Source organism: Labeo rohita, chromosome 23 (assembly GCF_022985175.1).
Source record: "Labeo rohita strain BAU-BD-2019 chromosome 23, IGBB_LRoh.1.0, whole genome shotgun sequence".
NCBI lineage: Eukaryota > Metazoa > Chordata > Actinopteri > Cypriniformes > Cyprinidae > Labeo > Labeo rohita.
In genome coordinates, this window is record NC_066891.1 from 30,672,875 (window position 1) to 30,698,214 (window position 25,340).

General features: G+C 36.1%; 1 protein-coding gene and 1 long non-coding RNA gene across 2 annotated transcripts; one reads left to right on the plus strand and one right to left on the minus strand.

Annotated features, from left to right (window-relative positions):
* Positions 1–2,287: 2,287 nt before the first annotated feature.
* LOC127154357 (uncharacterized) lies at positions 2,288–3,434 on the minus strand. Its single transcript, XR_007825477.1, has 2 exons — positions 3,397–3,434; positions 2,288–3,001 (listed from the first exon to the last, which is right to left on the minus strand). It is a non-coding gene; the product is annotated as an uncharacterized LOC127154357 (long non-coding RNA).
* A 4,247-nt stretch (positions 3,435–7,681) lies between these two features.
* On the plus strand, positions 7,682–23,028 carry LOC127154411 (alpha-2,8-sialyltransferase 8E). The gene is made up of 6 exons (XM_051095903.1): positions 7,682–7,863; positions 7,918–8,460; positions 19,563–19,704; positions 20,007–20,122; positions 21,644–21,727; positions 22,393–23,028. The coding sequence occupies exons 1-6, from the start codon at positions 7,682–7,684 to the stop codon at positions 22,853–22,855; spliced, it is 1,530 nt and encodes a 509-aa protein (XP_050951860.1). The 3' UTR covers positions 22,856–23,028.
* Positions 23,029–25,340: the final 2,312 nt, after the last annotated feature.

Sequence of the window (25,340 nt, forward strand, 5' to 3'; positions counted from 1 at the left end):
GCGTCGGCGCCAGACACAACCAACCGTTGTTGTAATGTTGTTACAGGTTTTTGTTGTTACCGACCCCCTCTTCTTTTTTTAAAGAATGGTTTTAAATGTATTGTTACACTCTTTATTTTAGCTCAGCTTTAGAACCGCACGCAAAAAATGACACATTTAAGTTACGATTTTTATGTGTAGAGTTTGAAAACATTAATTATGAACACTATTAAATAATGAAAAGAAAAAAAATGTTTTGCATACAACAAAAAAGTGTTTCCAAGTCTCCCTTGATATCTGGATGGATTATTTTCCATTTATGTATGCCTCGGTGCAGCTTTTCTTTCTTGTAGTATTTAACGCGTTTTTATTGTTGCAAAATAACTTTTTTTTTATTTAAACAAATGTGTCTAAGACCAAGATTCTCTATTTGAATTTCACAAAGCCACAAAGGCAGTGGCCAATGTAACAAGCTCAAAAAATTAGTCATCAAGTTATATTGGTTTAATGAATCATCCTTTAGTTCTCTGCAGTATTTCATTGACTAGAATTTGCTCTTTGTGAGTGCAATATCATTATTTAAAGTAAAAATCTGTAATATTTTAAGTTGCCCACATGTTCTTTCAAACATTTCTTAATGTACAAAATTTTAAAGAAGATTGTCTTAAGAACTAGTTTGACCAACTAGTAGTTAACCAAGTGGTAATCAAGCTTAAGCTACTATTTATTTTGAAAAAAAACAAAACAAAAAAAAAACAATGTAACTTTTTTAATGTTACTGGTAAAAGTATGAAAATAGATAGATAGAAAGATAGATAGATAGATAGATAGATAGATAGATAGATAGATAGATGACTATGATACTAGTCTAAGCAGTTTGCAACTAGCATCTAGTTCCAGAAGACATTAGACCCAACTGGCTTTTATTGTATGGAGAAAACAAATGTAAGTACCGGTGTTCCACAAAACAATGAGATTTAATGGTTTAGAACAAACCCACTGGGTGAACTAACCCTTAATTCTTGGTAATCACAAACGAATGGAAGTCATTGAAACCATGTCACTGGTCAGATGTGAGAACCAGCCAAAGAACATATTCATCATCAAGACCATTACTCACATGATGCACTTAAAACCACTTTCACATACATGCAGTACATATACATTTAATATCAGAGCAGCAGATAAATAGGCATGAGCATAAAAGCATTGACACAGCAGATCATTTGAAACATCTCTGAATACCCTGGGACACAAACGACTATGTTGATTTGCATCTCCTTCGCCCCTTAAATGACTAAAGACTTTTTTCTTTGTGAAGAAGTACAGTATTTCACCATACACTATGGTATTTGTCCAATTAAAGTTACGTTGGTCCCATCTAAATCATAACCTTTTGCTGAAAGATGCAAATTCAGTTCTCAGCATCATGTTTATAAGTTACTAATCTACATAGAAATAGCATTTTCATACACTCTGGTCTGATAGCAAACATCACTGCATGCATTTAAAGAGAAGCTTTCAAGAGATGAAGCCCTGTGACTTGTGAAAGGCTGGTCTTTTCCTGTTGAAGGCTGTAGGCTAAAATTTCTTTACATTAACAACACAAAGCAAGGTGTGATGCTGCAGCTATCAGCACCCTGCTTTGGTCTATATGCATATTGTGTTGCAAATGCGAGTAAAAGCACAGCACCATTTAGCACAGCCTCTGGCGCATTTTACTGACCTGTGTTTTCACAATGGGCCATTTGGTCTACTGAGACATCTTTTAAATGCAAAACCATGCCACTTATATAGCATGCAAATAACATGACTAATTCCCCCATTCTTGTTGTTTACAGACGAGTCATTGTGAGTCAGTGAGTATCCACTAATCAAATTATATATATTTTTTCTGAGTATCAATTAAAAAGGGGTTGTTCTGGAATTTGAAACTGAAAGAATTTTGTAAGTTAAAGAGGGAAAGTCTTGATGACAAACAGAGAAAACATTTATGCTGTTTGCCATCAGCTTCCTGTCGAACTAACTATTAAACTTGTTTGAGGTTGTTTTTCATGGGCACTGAGGCTGTTCTGTCTGAGGCATTTGTCATGTTCACATATATTCCTCGAGCAATACTCAGAGGAAGAAGTATGAATGAACAGCTGTAATGTTTTTTTTCTGCTCAGCATGTGCTCTTCTGGCACTCCAACTACTCGCTTATTTTCTCCATGCACTTCCTGCTTTTCCTACCGTGTCTTCCATCCCCCACGCCACACTCACACGACGCACGGCCAATTCACAAATATTCACCCTCTTGCATTACGCCTTAAATCACCATATGGCAACACTTACGTAAGAAGAATAACAACAAATAATTTTAACTTAAAGCGACTTAACTTTTTACTTACATGACATTTACTAAATAAGGTATAGGTAGAATTAATAAAAATAAACTCAAACAATTTATAAAATAAAATTAGTGAAATTAAAAAATAAATACAAAATGTGGGGATCTGATAAAATATTTGGGAAAACAACAAGCTTCTAGCTCCCACATTCTGATGCTTTATAAAAGGTTATTACAAACATTTTCTATACTGTATATATTTGGTGTTTTGTCTTTATTTATAGAAAACAGGAAAATATGTTTGTGAAATAAATCAGATATCTGTTGGTAAAAAAAAAAATAATTGTGTTAAATATGCTTAAATTTGTTTTAACAATGCAGTAGAATGATAATGAATCTGCATGTGTAATAATGTATCCTTTATGAAGGTGCTGTGGCTTAGCACAGATTTATATACATTTAATGTGTATTTATCAATAAAATATAAAAAAATCACATACTGTAGTTGGCACACACCATGTTATTGGACTGTAGTTTGAGATGCATTTCTTTCAGTTTTCCAGGGCAACTTGTGCCATCAGGAATCTACCAAATCTAGCTGTTTTTTGAAAGATAACTTTTCAAAATACAGACTGATTGGAGACATGCTCTTTCACGTCCACAGCGAACAACACCGGAGACATTTTTACTTCACTGTAAACAATAAATAAATACACATAAACATCTAAAAATAAATAATAAAATAGAAAATGTATTAATAATTTTAAACCTACAAAACAAAAATGCAATGTGTAATTCAAAACAGGTAAAAGACCTGTGAAAAATCAAAACATAACATTTCTTATCAACACATTAGCACACTGGGCACTAATAAACTTTTCAGTGTTTTCTTTTCAAAAGCTGATAAACGCATCTGTTGTTGCTCTCCTTCATGCAAGAATTTAGTTAGATGCATAACTTGTATTGTTTTTTTCTGCAAACAATTTTGGGGGAAAACTGACTGCCATCTTGTTTTTTAGAAGACTTTAAATTTATTGCACAAATTAACGACGTTTTATAACATTTCAGAGCTTGGCGGGCACAGTCACCGTTTCTTTGTGTTGACACACCGCACTCTTGAGATTCTGCAAACGAAAATCGTACATGAGCGTAAACAAAAGAACAGTAATTTGGGTGAACAATTCCTATAAGAAAATTACTCGCCTTTCCATAGTCGGCTCTTACACTTTTACACCACAGATATGTTCTCTTATCACGTGTAAGCCTTTTCCCTGTTCATGTTAGCAGTCAGTGCTAATCACAGACAGACGGCGGCTGCAGCAGCTAGCAGGACGGAAGCGCATCTCCCCGGTTCTGTGTGGGTTTCTCCCGCGCGTCTCAGGAGTTTGAGTCACACACTTGAACATTACCATTCGTACACAAACACGGTGGGCTGGCGAGCGGAGGAGCGCGAACATTTATTTTTCTGAATGAAGGCAGAGGAAGGAAGTGGAGCGCAGAAACAATCCCCCGCCATTTTTCGAATCTGATTCACTATTACTGAGTCAACTCTGAGTCAGGCAAACACAGGAAACGGTGTGATTCTCGCAGAACAAATGAACGCACATGTTTATACTGAATCATAGTACACAGATGTAAATCAAAGCACAACGATGTAAATAAATACCTTAAAGCTGCTCCATCATTTCACTGAAATTTATCATCGGTAATTGCTCACCTGATTCGAACATTATGTATAATATGGCACGCATCTGTCTGTTCAGGACAGTCAAGTTAAACACGACGGGATTTTGTGTTACCTGAGATACAAGTCATCAAAACTGGTTTATAATGTCGAATAATTTACTACTTTAGTGGCAGAAATAGGAAGTATTAAGTTTTAAGTATAACGAGTCATCATTTTGATTCTATAAATAATAATAATAATAATAAACATTTAACCGAACACAATGACACATGTAGCCTATATTTAAAAGTGTGGTTAAGTGTAGCTAAATCTTTTGCAACACAGATTTTTTTCCATTTTTTTTTTTTTTTCCTGAGGGTGTGCGGTTATTTTAATGACATAAAGAAAGCAGCTGTTTAACTTTTTTAAACATGATCCAAATATAACAAATCGTCTAAGGAAATACACAGAAAATGCAGAACTATGAATCCTGAAATTCACAATGAGTGATAGTGCAGCCTCATTCTAATTCTACACATTCTAATAATATATAGTGGAAGATCTCAGCAGAGAGATACACAAAACAATTATATAACAATTATATATAATAACCTTTAACATTGCATAATTTTTTATCAGTTTGTTAAATATAACCAGTAGATTCAAGTGCAATAACAATTGACCGTTACCAGCCAAATTCAGCTGAAAAACAAATTTCATCTTTACTCTCCAGAAGCTGGGAGCTGATTTCCAAATACATTAGAAATTAAATTAAAGCATGTATACTAACTTTTACCTCCAGTAGGTGGCGGCAAGTAATTGTCTTAATGAGTCATAGGCCTACTTTCAACACAAAACAAACACACACACACAAACAAACAAGCTTTTAGATACAGATTAGTATACAGAGCAAGTATGTATCAGAACTACATAGAAATACTGGATTGTATTTCGGGGTCAAACAGCAGCAGCTACATATATTTTCAAATTTCAAGGTGCATAAAGACAAAAACAACAAACAATTGTCGGTGTTCACTACAGAACTAGTAGCCATTATTTTAGTCCTTCAGTGGATTGAAAAAATAAAACTGATCAATGTTGTTATGTGTCCTGATTCATCTTTATTAAGCATTGTAAATGGATAATCTAAATCACTGGTCTCAAACGCAATTCCTGGAGGGCCACAGCTCTGCACAGTTTAGCTCCAACCCTAATCAAACTACCTGATCCAGGTAATCAAGTTCTTTAGTATTACTAGAAACTTTCAAACAGGTGTGAGTCGGAGTTGGTTAGAGCTAAATTCTGCAGAGCTGCGGCCCTCCATAAATTGAGTTTGAGACCTCTGATCTAAATCAAGGTGCAGTTTCATATGAACTGCTTTTAAGCAGCTCAGGCCTGGAGGGCCAGTGTCCCTGCAGAGTTTAGCTCCAACCCTGATAAAATTCACCTGTCTGTAGCCTTATAGTAATCCTGGGGACATTAATTAGCTTGTTCAGGTGTGTTTGTTCAGGGTAGGAGCTAAACTCGGTTAAGACTACAAGGAATACAGCTCTAGCTACTGCACATGCGCACATCAGTCTAATGTTATTTTTGTCACACTGTACAACATTAAAACTGTTTTTGTATTATAGTAAGGGCTAACTTTAGGGTTGGCATAGGTGTATACATTAAAAAAAAACACAATCCAATAGGTTGAACAATTCATTTCATTGTTAGTTTCCAGTCTGAGCTGTATGCCTTCTAGCCACAACCGCTGAACTCTGCAGGGTTTTTATTTTTATTTTTTTTAGGTAATAACGGAGCTCTGTCCACTCTCTCACTACACTCTTAAAAGATACAGGTGCTTTAATAACATCGTAGTTCCAAGGAACCTTCCCATAAAAACACAGGTTCTGTATTGTTATCGATGGTTACATGAAGAACCTTTAACATCCATGGAAGTCACATTCAAACATTTAAAGCAGGCAGGGTTAACCGTAGAGTAGTACTCAACATTGATTACTGGCAGAATTTCAAAATCCTTCATCACTTGAGTTGAGATCAGGGGTGGTGAACGTCGGTCCTGGAGAGCAGCAGAGTTTTGCTTTAACCCTAATCAAACACACCTGAACAAGCTAATCAAGGTCTGAAGGGTTACTAGGAAGCTACAGGCAGGTGAGATTTTATTAGGGTTGGAGCTGAACTCTGCAGGGCTGTGGCTTTCCAGGACTGGAGTTTGCCACCCCTGGTTGAGATTATAATAATGTTAATTTAACTTAACTTATCTTTATTGTCCTTAAAAGGCAATTCTTCATGTAGACGGCAGTATATATGCACATACAGCAGCAACACATCACACATAAAAACATAAATAAGTCATTTAAAAGCATAATCGCAGTAGGTACAAAGGAATTCTTGTATCTGTTTGATTTGCACAAAGGGAGTTTAAATTTCTGGCTAGACCAAAGTACTTCTTTTTAGTTTGAGATTGTTCTGAAGTTTAATACAGTTTTAAAAATCACAACAAGAAATACTTTAATAGCTATGATACTTTTTTTTTTTTAAATCAAATCTTTGCATAGACAGGAAACACTGGCATCTAACAATGCCTTAAAAAAAGAATAGTTAATCTTAAAAAATAAAGCATATAAACCCAAATGTTTCCCATTCTGTGTCCTCCTGAAACATTGGTGTCTCATATTTTAGAGCAGTCAATGCAGTTTCATAAGTAACTGTCATTTAATCAGACATGTTTTTTTCTCAGTAACCATAACTGATTACAATTACATTCATTTTGTGATTAAATTACATAATACGTCATATGTAGGCTAACTAGTTACTCCCCAACACTGTTTATAGTGGGAAGGTCTTCTTTAGATCATTAATGTTCTTTACACTAAGAAAAATATTTTTGTTTGGACAGATGTTTTCAGCATTTGACTAAAGATTTGAGAAGGGTTTAAAAAAACATGGTCTTCAAGCAGTGCTGTGGCTCTCCAGGATCGATGCTGCCATCTTGTGGGTGAATTATGAAAATAAAGAGACCATGTTATATGCAATGCCATTTCATTGTTTTTACATGATTATATTTTTTATTTTCAGCCTAAATGTCACATATGTTCTTATACAGTACTGCCCTTCAGAAGCTACTTACATATTTCTCAAAAGACAAAAAAAAGAGTTAAATTCACCCTGATATTCAAATTCCAAAAGTTTTCACCCTCGACTCTTAATGCAAAAAAAAAAAAAAAAAAATCTGTAGTTTTTACAAAATAATTTTGGCAGCTGTGGTTGCCAGAATAATTTTGTAAAAAAAAAAAAAAAAAAAAAAACACTGTATGTTTACTGTACAAAACTGTAATTTACAAACAAGAAAATTTAAATGTAAACCAGTAAATTTATCAACACACACTGCTATTAAAATCTATTTTGTACCTTTAACATACTGACATTCACCATAATAATGCAGGTGGTTAAAGAGAAAGCCACATGAAGAATCAAAGCTCATCACAAGTAGCCTGACCACAAGCAGAAGTAAATGCTAGTATATAAAAGGTGCACAGAGTCATTCACGCAAACACAAAACACCATCATGGTAACACACAAGATGTTAACGCACCAGGCCCAGACGGTGTGACATCAGCCTGTCTGAAAACTTGTGCTGACCAGCTGGCCCCCATCTTTTCACAGATCTTCAACAGGTCTCTGGAGTTGTGTGAAGCTCCATCATGCTTCAAACGCTCCATCATCATCCCCGTCCCAAAACCAAGTTAACAGAACTTAACGACTACAGACCTGTGGCGCTAACGTCTGTGGTCATGAAGTCGTTTAAAAAAGTGGTTCTGGCTTATCTGAAGAACATCACTGGACCCTTACTGGACCCCCTGCAGTTTGCCTACCGAGCAAACAGGTCTGTGGATGACGCAGTAAACATGGGACTGCACTTCCTGTAACATCTGGACAGACCAGGGACTTATGTGAGGATCCTGTTTGTGGAGTTCAGTTTGGCCTTCAACACCATCATTCCTACACTCCTCCAGACCAAACTAAACCAGCTCTCTGTTCCTAGCTCTATCTGTCAATGGATCACCAGCTTTCTGACACATAGGCAACAGCTGGTGAGACTGGGGAAATTGATGTCAAGCAGCCGCACCACCAACACTGGCGCTCCTCAGGGATGTGTTCTCTCTCCACTGCTCTTCTCCCTTTACACCAATGACTGCACCTCCAAAGACCTCTCTGTCAAGCTCCTGAAGTTTGCAGATGACACCACACTCATCGGCCTCATTCAGGATGGTGAAGAGTCTGTCTACAGACAGGAGGTTGAAGAGTTGGCTGTATGGTGCCGTCATAACAACCTGGAGTTCAACACGCTCAAAACAGTGGAGATGATCATAGACTTCAGGAGAAACCCCCCTGCACTTCCCCCTCTCAGCATCATGGACAGCACTGTAGCTACAGTGGAGACATTCAAGTTCCTGGGATCTGTCATCTCCCAGGACTTGAAGTGGGTCACTCACATCAACTCCACTGTAAAAAAAGGCCCAACAAAGGTTGTACTTACTTCGCCAACTAAGAAAGTTCAACCTAACACAGGAGCTGCTAAAACAGTTCTACTCAGCCACCACCGAGTCTGTTCTCTGCACGTCAGTAACTGTCTGGTTTGGCTCAGCTACAAAATCAGATATCAGAAGATGAGAATAGTTCGGATTGCCGAGAGGATTATTGGTGCTCCCCTGCCCACCCTTCAAGACCTGTATTCATCCAGAGAGAGGAAAAGAGCTAAAAAAATCACTCTGGACCCCTCACATCCAAGTCATCATCTCTTTGAACTTTTACCATCTGGCTGGCACTACAGAGCCCCAAACACCAGGACAACCAGGCACAAGAACAGTTTTTTCCCCCGGGCAATTCTCCTTATGAACAGTTAAATGTTCCCCCTATTGTGCAATATAATGTGCAATAACTTTTTATTTATTAGTTACCACCCCCATCCTCGCACATCCCTGCATCTCTACCTCTTTCTATTCTATTCTATTCTATTCTATTCTATTCTGTTCGATTCTATTGTCATCTATAGCACAACTGTACATACCACTTATTTATTTATTTCTCAATTTATTTTTCTGATTTTTGTCTATTTATATTTACATATGTGTATTTTATTCTTATCTTATTTTTCTAAGTTTTGTCTATATTTACATATGTGTATTTTATTCTCATCTTATGTTTATTGTCTGTATGTTGTTGTTGTCTCTGTGTACTGGAAGCTAATGACACTAAAACAAATTCCTAGTATGCGCAAGCATACTTGGCAATAAAAGCTCTTTTGATTCTGATTCTGATTGTGACAACACTTAAATAATGCAATAAACATTCATTAAACAACAGAAGATGTAACATAAAGCCCAAACATACATAACTGTTAACACAAACTATTAAAAAAAGATGACTGTTTAAACAAAATACTTTCAAATGGGTATTGTCACGCAGGGAATTCTGGGAATATCAGTTTACAGTTTTCGACTGTAAATTATTTTTCTGAAGAACAGCGGCCAGTTAACTGTTCAGGATAAACAAGGGACTCATGAACAACTAAAACAAAAAACAAACAAAAACAGCTGATCATTCAGGTAACAACAGTATTAAGAATCAAGTGTATGTAAACTTTTAAATGGGGTCATTTTTATAAATTCATCTATTATTTTCTCTTGTGGACTATATGTAAATGTCTTTTATGTGAAATATCTTATTCAGATCAGTACTAAATAAAAAACATGAATTTTGTATGATCCCTCTTATTTTGGTAAAATAATAATTAACAGTTTGCAGATTCTGCAAGGTGTATGTAAACTTTTGACTTCAACTGTATAGATAGACTTTGATAGACAGGAAGTTTGGTGGTCTGTGAGCATCACAAGTTTAGGCTATTTGACATGATAGATTAAAAATAAATAATTAAATAACCTGTTTTGGCTGATTACAATCTGTAATTTAACTTTTTTTTAATGTACATTCACACATCACATTATTAATGTGTGCAGTAGAACTTTTCTTTGCTCCACTTCCTATTAGGAGACAAACCAAATGTTACCACCAGAGGGCACTCTGAAACTGGACAAATACCAAATATATGATTGGAAGAATGGGTGAACCTTATTAGTCCAAAACTGTTTGTAAGGTCAGACTTCATTACAAACACACACCACAAAACTTTGTGAAGCTTGTCAAATTAAAAACAGCTATGTTTTGTAATTTTGCCTTCTGCTGTCGCAACACTGCGATTTGACACTGGCAAAACGTGTGAGACACTGACACACCACAACCACTACAGTGCTGTATTTTACTACAGCAAATAGAGATACTGTGCAAAAGTCCTTGCCACATTAGATGCTTCACAGAAACACATATTCATATCATGTGCTTTTGTGCAGAGGCTCTCAAATCTGTTCTTGGAGCCCATTCAACAGTGCACTTTTTTTTATAAATGTCTCCCTAATTAAACAGCTCATATGTGTTTGTATGCATTTGTATGCATTTTTCACAGTATACATGTTTCAAAGTAGAAATGCAAGATGTTAATATTTGTGTACTTTATGCATGCAGTTATTTGCTGTACATTTATAGTAGCTGGAAGCAGCAGCAGTTCATCCTGTGGTTAAAACACCTGCCACATGACATATTTTTCTTTTGCCTTTTGTTCATCACTTGTCACAAACCATCCTGTACACTGTAAACCCAAACGTCCAAAATACTTAAATAGATTAAGTATAGTAAACTTAATAAAAAAAAAGTTCTACTAACTTAGATTTTTTAGTTCCTGTGACTTGATTGAGTTTTTGAGTTAATAAACTTATTTGTTTTACTTAATCTGAACTACTTGTTGATGAATGAGGCACCACGTAAATGTATAATTTTACTCTACTTACTTTTTAAAATTATTTTAACATTATCGCGAGCCACTGATGTGAGTTTTGAGTTTATCAGGATTGATAGAATATATTACTCCACGAAATTTTAAAGCAGCAGGTTGCGTTAACAAGCTTTACGTGCTGGTTTACCAAACGCGCCAAAACTTTACAGAAGAAGCCCCTGCTTGGTGATTGACTGAAGAAATCACTGACTGAATATGCAGCAAGTTGCATCTGTGCTCTTAAGTTTTCGACGATAATCATCACGGGTCTCAAAGTAAATGTGTTTTAAGAGGGCTTTTGAAAAAAATATGGCCGTTTCTAGTCTTTTTTATGGAGTAATTGTAGACTTGCCATGGTATACTGTAAACGCGGTTATATTCGGTGCAAGGAGGAATACTGCTATGAAGTTATACCATTTTAAAGAGGAATATGAATTAAACTTACATGGCGGCGGTTGAACATCTATTAATGTGCTAACGAATAAACTTAAATACTATATAGTCGCCTGATGGTCGTGTTATAAGTGTATAAATATGAGCGACAAGTTAGTCTTTACTTGAAAGAGTCGTTTGAGGCGAAGTTGCTAGAAAAGAAACATTTCATATACTCAAATAACTTTAAATGACATCCATTTTAGTTTGTGCCATTTAATGTATAATGTCTTTTTGTCTCGTGTTTACCAGAACAGAAGCGTATAACCAACTTAACAGCAGCTTCTCTTCTATTTACTCTGTCATTTAGAAGGCGGGAGTTCCGTTACTAGAGCGTTGCAGTTTTGCTGTACTGTACTGCATTAACGTTACTGTACATTCACAGTAACAGGAGTGACACATAAAAGTGGCACATACATTTGTAAATTGAATTAAAAACGGTCTTTTGATGTTTGATACTGTAAATCGTTGTTTCTTAGTTGAATTAATTTATTATTCCATTTATAACACGCTGGTTTGTAGTGCAGATATAGTTTTACCCTAGATTGCCTGTAGTAGCTATTGAAGCAGAAGTCTCTCACATTCAAAAAAAAAAAGAAAAAAAGCCATCCATGTTGTAAAATTAGAATGGATATTTCCATATGATATTGTTGGCAGGTCTCTATAGTAATGAATTAGAAATCAGGAATACAGATTGAAAGTTTTTGATGGAGGATTAAACTTTGACATTTTCTTTTCTTTCAGGTTAGGCAACAGCATGATGAAGTTGTGTTTAGTTTTGTTTACTTCCTAATACTGCCTTCTGCACATGTGTCCTCTCTTGCGGTTGTATACACCAATGGCATCAGTTCACACATGATTTTCTACAGTACTTATCAAAACATTATGATTTTTTTATGTTTTTAATAAGTGTCTTCTGTTCACCAAGGCTGCATTTATTTGATCAAATATACAGTACAACAGTAATATTGTGAAGTGTTACAATTTGGATGAACTATTTTCTCCTTAAATATATGTTAAAATGTAATCGATTGCTGTGATGATTACTGAAAGATCATGTGACACCATGTGTGGATGGGTTTTCTGCATCATTACTCCAGTCGTTTGTGTCACATGATCTTTCAGTAATCATTCTAATACACATTTTCAGTAATAATGCTCAATTTTCAGCTTCGCTTCACAGCAATAAATAACATTTTAAATTGACACTACGAATGTTTTTACTGTATTTTTGACCACATAAATGCAGCCTCGGTGAGCTGAAGAGTCTTCTTTGTGAACATTTACAAATTGTAAAACTAGACAAGTACTGTATGTCATTATGTGAGTAATTTAGTAAATAATGTTTAGTTTCTTACACAGACTGAGTGTTTTGTTTCAGAAGATCTCACTACATCACCAAGCACCAGTGAACCACCAAGGGATCATGGGTCTTTAGTGTTCTACTAAAGAAAGTAAGTTTCTAACTTTTATTTAAGGAACTAGGCTTTTTTAGGCTTTGGGTTTGTATTTCTGGTTTCCGGGTCTTTAAGTTTAATGTACAATGATCATGTACAGTTGTGCTCATAAGTTTACATGCCCCTTGCAGAATATGCAAAATGTTAGTTTTATAAAAATGTATGTATAGTTTTATAAAATTTTATAAAAATAATAGGGATCATGAAAATTGCATGTTATTTTTTTCAGTACTGACCTGAATAAGCTATTTCACAAAACAGATGTTCATTTAAACTCCACAGGACCAAATAATGACTGAATTTATAGAAATGACTCCATTCAAAAGTTTACATACCCTTGTATCTTAATACTGTGTGTTGTTTCCTGGATGATCTATGACTGTTTTTATGTTTTGTGATAGTTGTTTATGAGTCCTTTGTTTGTCCTGAGCAGTTCAGCTGCCTGCTCTTCTTCAGAAAAATTCTCCAGCTCCTGCACATTATTTGGTTTTCCAGCAGCATCTGCATATTTGAACCCTTTTCAAAAGTCAATGTATGATTTTGAGATCCAGGACAATTGAGGAACTCATACATAACTATTAAAAAAGATGAAAACATTTACTGATCCTGAAGAAAGCAACACAGCTGAAGTGCAATACTAAATGGAAAAAAAAAAATCTGTAAACAAGAAAAATGTACACGTTCAAAACATGCCTGTTCAAAAGTTTACACCCCCTGGCTCTTAATGCATTGCACCTATTGTAATAGTTATGTATGAGTCCCTCAACTGTTCTCATTGTAAATAGATGGATCTCAAAATCATACATTTGGAAAGTGTTCAAATATGTAGAAGATGCTGGAAAACCAAATAATGTGCAGGAGCTTGGGGATTTTTCTAAAGAACAGCAGGCAGATGAACTGCCCAGGAAAAACAAGGAACTCATGAACAACTATCACAAAAGATAAAAACAGTCGTGAATCATCCAGGAAACAACACACAGTGTAAGATTTCAAGGGTATGTAAACTTTTGAATGGGGTCATTTAAATAAGATATTTTGTCTTATGGAGTATATAAACATCTGTAGTGTTAAATTGTTTATTCAGGACAGTACCAAATAAAAATAGCATACAGTTTTCATGATACAGATTTCATGATTTTTTTAAAATTAGCATTTAGCATATTCTGCAAGGGGTATGTCAATTGGTAACAGTTTTTTATTTTATTTTATTACTATTTTTATTATTATTATTTTTTTTTTATGGTCTCTTAACTAGTTGCTTATTAGCATGCACATTACTATAATATTAGCCATTTATTAGTACTAATTAAACACATATTAATGCCTTATTCTACATGACCTTATTCAACATGCCTAATCCTACCCAATACCTAAACTTGACAACTACCTTACTAACTATTAATAAGCAGCACAAAAATCATATTAAAAAAATCATATACTTTTAAACCACAAATGCTAATTTTGCTCGTCCGCAACTTTACGCATTACTTAACATGTAGGAAACGTCGTGCAGTGTGTTATTCAGTCCCTTATTCCTCGGCTGGGATTGTGTAGAGACCTTTGAAGCTGTGCAGTTTGGACCTTCTACCCATTGGCCACCATTGAAGTCCACTGTATGGAGAAAAATCCATGTTTTCCTCAATGTTTCCTCAGAATGTTTTCCTCAAAAACCTTAATTTCTTTTTGACTGAGGAAAGACAGACATTAACTTCTTGGATGACATGGGGGTGAGGTTTTTTTTTTTTTTTTTCAATATAAAGTGAACTACTCTTTTAACAGTGAAATATCTTTTATTTCCTAAATCTTCAAATTCTGCAATCTTCAAATGATTAGCATATACTTACCTTTCTGCTGAACCAACAGTATTTGATTGAGCAGAAGTGAATTATAAAAATGGGTTTAAAAAATTTACTTCATTTAACTTGAGTGAGCTCTTATCACATTATAGTCCCTCACGTCCGCTGTGTTCTCAAAACTCTGGCAATTTGATGATACCTAGAATATCAAAATCAACTGCGGGCGACAGATCATTTTGTTATTTAGCGCCCAAACTCTGAAACAATCTACCCAACACTGTTCGGGACACAGACACACTCTGTCAGTTTAAATCTAGATTAAAGACCCATCTCTTTAACCTGGCTTACACATAACACATCAACATATTCCTATAATTCAAATCCGTTAAAGGATTGTTAGGCTGCATTAATTAGGTCAACTGGAACTGGTAGCACTTCCCATAACACCTGATGTACTTGTTGCTTTGTAAAAAGAATGGCATCTACGCTAATATTAGTCTGTTTCGTTCTTATTCCGAGGTCACCGTAGCCACCAGATCCAGTCCGTATCCAAATCAGATGGTCACTGCAGTCCCCCGGATCCAGTCTATACTCAGCCCAGACGGTGGCTCAGCACCTGGGCTTGGATAACCACTCTGAACTGCAACACAGCTGACATCAGGGATTCTCTGACACTTATCTGCACAGTTACTGTCTGCTCTAATTTTTTGGCATTATTTTTGCACCCAGCCTTATCACTAATAACGGTTATTGAATGTAAAAACCTGTAAACAGAAATAATTTTGTAAAATGTTTACATTTTGTAATTTCACTGTTGCTGCTATCTTGTCCTTTTCAATTTGAAGCCAGATATCCTTGCACACATTGCCTTTACTTCACATTTTCCACAATAAATAATATATTGTTGTGTTTGAAATATTCATTTTCAGTGTGTTAAATGGTTAAGAAAATTCTCTTCAATAAAAGTCATTACTTAAAAACATTGAGTACAAGTAACTCAAAAAACTTTAGGCGATCGATGGCCACAAAATTTAATTTTTGAGCCACATGATTTTGAGTATTGTGTAATTAAAGTATTTGAGGTAACTGCTACTAAGTAATATTTAGTTAAGTAATACTCATATTTTTGAGTTTATATAGCTTTTAGTTTTAGTATTAATTATTGTTAACTTAATACAATGGCACAAATAATTAAAAACTCATAATAAGTCATAATGACTTAAAATATTTTAATTAAACTATAATCAAAAACTACAAGTAATAGAAATTTTTAACTTCTGAAAACAAATTATGTTTAAGTATATTAAAGGAGAAGTCCACTTCCAGAACAACAATTTACATATAATGTACTCACCCCCTTGTCATCCAAGATGTTCATGTCTTTGTGTCTTGAGTCGTAAAGAAATTGTTTTTTGAGGAAAACATTTCAGGATTTTTCTCCATATAATGGACTGATATGGTGCCCTAAATTTGAACTTCCAAAATGTAGTTTAAATGCAGATTCAAAGGGCTCTAAATGATCCCAGCCGATGAAGAAGGGTCTTATCTAGCAAAACGATTGGTCATTGTTTTCAAAAAATAATAATTTGTATACTTTTTAAGCACAAAAGCTCGTGTAGCACAGCACATCTTTGATGACAAGGGGGTGAGTAAATTGTTTGTAAATTGTTGTTCCTGGAAGTGGACTTCTCCTTTAACTCAAAAAAGTTAAGGCAATTGGAGCTCTGTTAACTTATCTGGGTTGACAGTGTCAGGTGCAGTATTTGTATAGCCTACTAAACTTTAAGGGTGAGGTCTGTCAGAATGGGAAATACTAACTGACACCCTGCATGATGTGCACCACAAATTGTGTAATTTAATTACAAAATAAATGTAATTGTTTACAGTTACAGAGAAAAATGTCTAATTAAATGACAATTATGAAACTGTTAACGATTACAAAGGGGGTTACATCAGATTTTTTTCACACACAAATTTCTTTCATAAATCACACTGACTGCTCTAAAATGTGAGACACCACTGTTTCAGGAGTTTAGGACACAGAATGGGACACATGCTCATTTGATAACTCTTTTAATTTCCTGTGTGGTTATGTGCTTTATTTTTTAAGATTAACTATTTTTTCCAAGGTATTGTTAGATGCCAGTGTTTATGCAAAGATTTGATTTCAAAAACAGCTATTAGGCTGTTGTTATAACTGTATTTAACTTCAGAATGATCTCAGAATAAAAAAGACAGCCACTACAGTGCTATATTTCAGCACATAGGCATACTATGCAAAAGTCCTTGCCACATTAGATGCTTCACAGAAACACACGTATTCATACCATGTGCTTTGGTGCAGAGGTGCTCAAACCTGTTGCTGGACAGTGCACATTTATATAAATGTCTCCCTAATTAAACAGCTCAAATGTGCTTGTATGCATTGTTTCAAAGTAGAAATTTAAGATGTTAATATTTGTGTACTTTATGCATGCAGATATTTGCTGTATATTTATAGTAGTTGGAAGCAGCAGCAGTTCATTTTGTGTTTAAACACTTGTGCCCCATGATGTATTTTTCTCGGCATCCTTCTGCTTTTTGTTCATCACTTGTCATGAACCATCCAGTGAGGTGCAATATTTGTATAGCCTACTAAAGATTAAGGGTGAGGCTTGTCCGAAAGGGAACACTGACCGACACTCTGCTTGATGTACACCACGGGTAAGTCAACTCTTCTTTTTTATTAACATAAAACTACAAAGAAAAAAAAAAAATAGCTGTATGAATGTGTCAAAAAACATAAGCATTGGAATTTTCCTCTACTAAAGAGCACTTTCAAACATCTGTCTGAACTTCTGAACATATCAGATTCCTTTTTTTTTATTTTTTTCTAAAAGCATAGTGTTAAGTACAAAGTTATTTTTAATCAGAAGAAAATTTCATCACGTTGCCCGGGATGGATGTCATGCAGCTGTGGATTGCCCTAAGTCAGACAGACAAACACACAAAGGGATTTATGTGCACTAATGTTCATTCACTAAATCAAACTCCAAGTGGAATGATCTCAGCTCGAAAAGTTCCCAGTCGGTTTCGTCTCTGTAGTGCATAGAGGTGAAATTTGCACCGCTGTTATAGCCCTTAGGCAACATCTATGAATTGCTGATTCGCATAGACAGAATTAATAATCCTTATTAATTAATTTTTTTAGTTAGCATATAAACATGCATGTAACAACATGCCTGTTACCTGATCAAATTTTCAATTTCATCAAAGCCAAATATACAAAACCTTTGCGAACAAGAACAAGAATTATTTTGCAGTTCTCTAGACTCATTCTATCATGATTTCGGGATTAAATTGCTAACATTTGTTTGCTTTCTCACAAGCCAAAAGCCTTCAGATGGATCTCCTTAAATGGATCTTCAGTTTTCTAATTGTCCTGGTAATCTTTACATGCCTTTATCTGTCCTGCGGAAAACATGAGATGATGAGGTAAAAAAATAGATTCAGTCTTCATTTTTATTTTTTATGTTTAAACCATCCACACTTCTCAAGATACGTTAATCCAGATACATCTGAATATTGTGTTATCGTTTCAAAATACTTTTCATCCACACCAGTGTTTCCAAGCACTTTCCAAAAGTTTATTGTCCACACTGAAACACAGGAAAATACTAAAAAAAATACTTTATGGTGCATGCGTAAAAACATTATAAAAGCTCACTGAAATGCTACCGACCTAAGAGCCGACCTAATAAAGTTCTCATGTTATTGTTCATCTATTCTTTATTTAGCTTTCTGTATCGTGTATAGACCAATTTTATGGGATAATATTAAACTCAAAATGACTAATAGATGCACACACAATTATCCATACTGCATACATTTTATGCATGTTTCTTACAAACCACAAACAAATGCCTTTCAATTTGAGTCTGCGGAATTCGGGATTAAAAGATTGTGCAGCGATTTGTACAAATACAGGCATGTTTGTGAATAAAAATGTTCTGCTTTAATATATTGTAAATTGTTCATGCAAAAAGGAGTCCATGCATTTGTGGACCAGGTGACGCATGCATTTATTGACGCCTTGCTCGAGTCAATCTTATTCAGTTCATTTGGATTTTGACACCTGAATGGACTTCATTTTCGTGGTTTACAGCATTTCACGACGCCCACACACACACAACTACCAGTGAAGGAGGCCCAGTGCAATTCATTGTAGCAGCAGATTCACGCTGTGAAACATCACCAATGTGCAACAACAAGGATGTTACTGAAAGAAGTTATAAGGAGAGCTTAAAAACTAGCTAACAACGTAGCTTTCTGGTACAACATAAGACAACATAACAACAATTAAACTTTACATAATATATACAGACACTCGGGGTCATTCCTTTTTTTTTATTTTTTATACATGGGCATGAAACATATATTTGATTCAAAATGTCAAAGAAAGCTTGTTTGGAGTGACATGAGACATGAAATTAGCACACAACTGAAAACTTAACACAGACAACTATTCTAGAAAGCCATGTAATAATTATATTTAACTGACATTATCTGATCTCTAACCAATTATGATTCACAAAAGAATGAACAATGTCATCTCTTCCTTTCCCTCAGGATTGATATGAAGAACTACACTGACTCTCTCTCACCACTGATGAGCTGTCCACATGTGTCCAATAGAACCCAAAAGGAGCTAATCAGGTCTGCGTATAATCTTCTTGGCTTTTGTGTTATGATACAGATAATGAAAGTAAATATGACTGTTGGTGGTGCATAAGAGTATAGAGTCCAATTCTGCTCCTGGAGGCCCAGGCAGGTGTGTTGGGGCAAGAGGGAGCTAAACTAACCCTCCAGAAGCAGGATTGGGCACCTCTAGTATAGTGTGTGTGGTGACATGAGACATGCAGTAAAATCATCCAGTGCAGACAATAAAAACAGTGAAATTATCCACCACAGATGTCACACTAACATATTTACAAATTGTGAATCAACTAAAATTTTCTATCATTTTCCTCAGATCAAAACTGCATTTATGTTGCAATGCCACAGGTTTATTATATCTGACAAAGAAGAACACAGCTGTGAATCAAACTATAACATATGAGACCTCAAATAGTGTGTACAAAGTGGGAGCTGCACTTCACAAAATGCTACCTGAGGTCTGTCCTTTCCACCGGTCTTTCCATGTGTGGTTAACATATGAAATGATATAATGTGATAGAATGTTTTTGTAGCACTTTGCAAACAGGCTTTGTTAACATTAGTATTGGGATAACATGAACTAGCATTTTTTACAGCAATTTTTAGTCTAGGTTAATATTAATTCATAAGTATGCTATTGTTCATAGTTCATGTTTATTCATTAACTAATGTTCATTTGTTAAGAGTGCCATCACTATGTAACTATGATAGTTCTGCATATAACTGTGAAAACACCTTGTTAAAGCTCACTTTTTGTTAGGATTTTCCATGGAGTAGCCGTGGTCATCTGGGCCGATGTGCTGTGGTGGGCAATGGGGGGATTCTCAAGAACAGCAGTTGTGGAAGAGAGATTGACAGTGCAGACTTCATCATCAGGTACAACTTGCACTACTCATAATGCCATAATTTCTCATTAATTACAACAATTCTGTAAAATGGATGGATTCAGAACACCTGGGGGTAGCTAAAGGGCCTGAATCATTGGTCTTAGTGAACTTCTAGCAGGCACAATACTGAACATAAGCAGAGCAGAGATGAATGGATATCAGTTAGTGTAAAAAGCATTCTGGAATTATTCTGTTGCTCATCACGAGGTCGTCTATGGTATATCTGCAGAAATTCATGGTCTGATTTTGTATTTTTGAGATTGTTTTGATTGTTTTTCTTTTCTGCTCATTATTGAAAAGAGAAAATGGTGATGCTGTCTATGGCAGTCTTGTTGAGCAATGCAATAATGCTGTACTATATTGCTCTGTATGTTTAAATAAAAAAAAAACTGTGCAGGTGAAGCAATGGTTTTAGTTTCAATTAATTTCTGAAAAGATGCAAAGGGACCATTAGGATCTTGAGAACACCAAGGTGGAGCAGAGAGATCTTTAGGTGACCAATGTAGAGCAGAAAGCCACAGTGGAGTCAGCAGAACTAGAAACCAGAGCAAAGCTGGAGACCACCAAGGTGGAGCAGTCAGATCTGAAGCCCACCAAGATGGACTAGGAGGAGCTGAAAACCATCAAAGCGGAGCAGATGGAATTGGAGACTACCAAGGCAGAGCAGAAAGCTGATGGAGCTAGAGACCACGGTGGGACCGATGGAGCTGGAGACCATGGAGGGACTTGCAAGGAGACTATGGTGGATCCGGTGAAGCTGGAGCGGAACTCTGCACAGAGAGCTTATTGACATCCTCAATGGGCTTGACAGTGAGCTCAGAGAGTTCAGAAACAGCCTCAGTGGCCATGACAAGAAGCACAGAGAGTTCAGAGATGGCTTTCTTAGCCCTAAAAGGGAGCACAGAGGGTTCAGAGACAGCTATCTTGGCTGTGACAGAACAGGCAGAGGGTTCAGAGATGACCTCCATGGTTGCATCAGAGGTTGTAAGCAGAGTACTAATTCCGAGTATGGGTTACCATACTTCAAATTTCACCCAGTCTGCCTAGCGCTTGTCTGGAATTGAGTATTTTATTTTGTTTCTATTTGCATTACAAATGAAAGCCCATTGAATCTCTGCATGCGAGTCCGCACAATTTTTCACCCACACCTGACGAACAGAAGCTTTTCAAGCTTTGTTAATACTTGTGTCCTTGTTACAGTGTAATTATATAGTTAAGTACTGTGTAATATTAATTATATTAGTAGCTCGACCCTGCAGCTACACCTCTATGCACGTCTTTGAACACATAGACAATATGTGCAAAGTGGAGTACAATAAATACAAAATCAAATTCAGAAATCACAATGAACACATTTACATTGTGAGGTTCTGTTATATAACGTCCAAAAAGGCTGTTGTTTGAATACATGATTGGCCCTACTTATCTAATTATATAACTTCAGAATTTTTCTTCCTTCAGTTGAACTTTTAATTCAGCAGTTTTTTTAAAATATTTTTTTTTTTTTCAGGTTGAACTTGGCACCCATTAATGACAGTGATGTTGGGCTAAAGGCTGATCTAGTGACCATCAATCCCAGTCAGCTCTCTGCAGAGTAAGATGATATTAACATTAAGGATGTGTTCACACTTGTAGTTAAGTTCAGTTGGTTTGTTTAGTCCGGACTAAAAAGGAAAATGATACATTTGGTCCTGGTCTGCTTAGCGTTCACACTGACATTTTTGAAAGCATACCTAAATATACCGAACCTAAAGGCATAGTGATACGTTCACAACCTGATTAGTCAGGTTGAATGATGTATATTTTTTAACGGAACTCACCGAGCACTCCTCACAAAAGAAGCGTTTAACTTAAATCGGCGCTGCAGATATGACATCAAAGTACCCATTCACTGATCGGTCTGCTCAGTGCCACTTTAAGTCGAAAACACCTAATGCTGTCTGCTGGACTAAGCGCACTCATTATAGCGTTTATATGACTATGTTCACTACCTGCGAACTCACAAAGAGCTGATAAAAGGCACTTTACTTCCCTGTTGCTCGTTTGGTGCACACCAGGGTTCGGATGGCAGCATTCACACACTTACTCGAATGAACCGCACTAACAGTGTGAACATAGTGTGAACACACCCTAAGATTCAAATGAACATTTTTAAGTGAAGAAAGTAATCTAAAATTTTTTATATACTATATGTATTCATGTTGCAACTGTTTATTTATGTGCATATATACATATATGTTTATGTGTATATCTCTGCAGTTACAGCAATATGGATGTGAATCCAGGTCCATTGGTGCAGCGTGTGAGTGTGTATGGAAATGCGTCTCTGATCATTCCAGCCTTTGCATACACAGTTTGCACTGCAGTGTCAATTAAAACCCTCCAGTTGCTCCAGCCAATCAGACCTCAGCAGCCCGTGGTTTTCTTTAGTCCCTACTACCTCAAGTCATTGGATCGTTTCTGGAAGGGGCGTGGCCTGAAAGAAGAACGCCTCTCCACAGGCTTCATGTTAGTTAATGTAGCACTAGAGCTGTGTGATGATGTGCATTTATATGGATTCTGGCCGTTTGACTTTAATCTAAAGCAGCAGGCACTTCAACATCATTATTATGACAACAAACCACCCAAACCACTTGTACACGCCATGCCAGAAGAATTTGTCCACTTGTCACAGCTTCACAGCCAGGGGGCGCTAACACTGCACCTACAGCCCTGCTTATAACACACCTTGTCATAGGGCGACCTTTTCTGATGTTTCTGATTTTGCATTTGTTTGATGTTTTACCTGAAAAGTTTTGCTTATTTTTAAAGAGCCAATGTGATCATGTTGTGCTGGTCAGGTGGCAATAACAAAGAGAGTAATGTTTTCATCGTGCAAAGATATTATCCAAACAATCACTTAATGTCCAGGAAGAGGGTTAAAAATTCAGTTTGTTTAAATTAATGTATTAGTTTTTCATTATTACATAATAATGAAAAAGGTGTTTGAATACAGTGAAAGTAACTTAATACGTTTGATTAATAAAATAATATTTTAAAAAGAACGTGTCCTTACTATTTGTAATATGAAAAAAATAACCAGTTTTAATAGCAGCAGGACACTAGCTTCTTTATAATTACTTCATGAGTTGTGTCTAACAGTGTCCTTTTGGTGTGAGTGTATGCTGAAAGCAGGGCCTTAAGCATCTTATTGCTCAAATATACATTTTTTTTTTGCAGTTCATTTTTTGAGATCAGTCAGTCTCAGTCTCTCATTCCAGCAGCACCTGTCACAAAACACAAAGTCTTCACATGATTTTGTTTCTCATGTATAAAGTATAGAGGGTTTGCACTGACGTCAGTTACCCGGATGCGCGGCCATTGTGGCGATACTCATATGTAAACGGAAGCACTGATGGCATGGTTAGTGCACCACTGAAGATGTTGTTCTACTAATTTTGCTTTCTAAACCACGGAAACTGTGTGGGAGCTGCCAAATCATATAGAGAAGGACGTAAGCAGGAAAGGTTGTTTTATTTTGACAAACTAAAGTTAATACAGGGCACAACGCTAAGCAGCGATAGTGTTTCCTTGGTTACTGCTGTACACGAAGATGCGCTACGCTTTATAATGCGTTAGCCTATACAGATGTTAGATGAAAGAAAACACCATGTAAACTTTTCTGAAAACTGACAGTTCCCCTCAGAGACACATTCATATAAACTCCTTCCCCCAATTCATTGTATAGTTTCTTTCAATATTTCATGCATTGTGAACTGTCAGATTGATCTGCCCAGTATTTTCTCCTCTTTATGTCCATCTTCAGCTGTTAACGGCCTTTTGCAGACTAAATATAATAATACCGTAATATTTCCACCCAAATTACACTTTAGAACATGAATGCAGTGCAGTGAATGTACGACGTGTGCGGGCCACAGGGCAGTTCATATTGTCCAGCCCTATAATAGGTGGTAAACATCCCTACGATCTGCCGCCTTTGTCGCAGACTGATGACTCGACAGTTCTTCCTTCTATCTCTTATCCTGACATAGTGAATTACTTTCGTTTCTCCGTTTTCTCACCAAGCCATTTCACGAGTTCCATTCGGTTCAATGGCATTGTTTACTCTCAATGCTGCCGCAATGACCGATTTCTGGATTGATGACGTAACGTGAAAACACTCTATATAGTTTGGTGGCTAATGTGTTCCACATGGTGCTTGACATGGCTTTTATTATGATATATATGCGATAAGGAGGGAATTAATGGTGTTGCATGATGTATTTTATATGTGTATTTATGCATGTGTTCACTTTGGATTTTTGTGATTTGTGTTGCTATGGATTGCTGTGTATTATTATTATTTTTTCTTTTGTTTGTAAGCAGTATCTCAAGCCACACCCCTGTTTAAACCAACTGAACTAACAATGAGAGATGGATGCTGGATTAGAGATGGATTTGTTCCCCTATAAAAGAGTAGCTGCGACTAGGACACGGGGTGAAATGATGTCAGAAGGCTCAAATGCGTCAGGAATAATGAAAAGACAGACAGCCTCTCAGTATTGTCAAACAAATTACCAGAGAGAGTATACTTGGGATTTGTAAGTTGTGCGGTCAGACCATACGTTCCCCCACCGCTTAGATGTTATAAATGCCAAGAATATGGTCACGTAGCAGCAGTGTGTAGAGGCAAACAGAGGTGTGCACGATGTGGAGGAGAACATGAGTACGGCAAATGTGAGCAAGGTGTAAACCCTAAGTGTTGTAGGAGGAGATCACAGTGCAGGGTATGGAGGATGGTCTAGTGAGGAAGAATGCAGTTAAAGTCCAAAACGTCAGAATGAATGAAGGAATTTCTTATGTGGAGGCCCTGAAGAAAGTTAAACAGACACAAAAACTGTGTTAGAAGAACGAAATAAAGAGAAGGAAGTATCTTTTGTGACATTTATAGAGGTGGTAAATTGTTCTGCACAAACTGAAAGCAGAACTGAGAGAATTAAAATTATTATCAGAGCTGCTGAGTTTCCGTAAATATGATAAACGATAGGGTCAAGATGCAAATGGTAATCTGTCAGACAGTCAATAGTCAGACTACATGTGGTGGTACATAATGGTAATATCAATCTTGCATTGGAATGCAATAAGTTTAATTGCCAATGGTCAGGAGTTCAAAAAAATGTATTACTTGTGTTCAAGAGACGTGGCTTAAACCTCAGTTTTCATTTTTA

Bases quoted from the DNA above. Each gene is read 5' to 3' on its own strand.
- LOC127154411 (XM_051095903.1), top strand. From the start codon at position 7,682: ATGCTTCAAACGCTCCATCATCATCCCCGTCCCAAAACCAAGTTAACA. The intron at 7,864-7,917 runs GTCTGTGGATGA...ACATCTGGACAG, and splicing joins TTTGCCTACCGAGCAAACAG to ACCAGGGACTTATGTGAGGA. The intron at 20,123-21,643 runs GTACAACTTGCA...TTTTTTTTTCAG, and splicing joins AGTGCAGACTTCATCATCAG to GTTGAACTTGGCACCCATTA.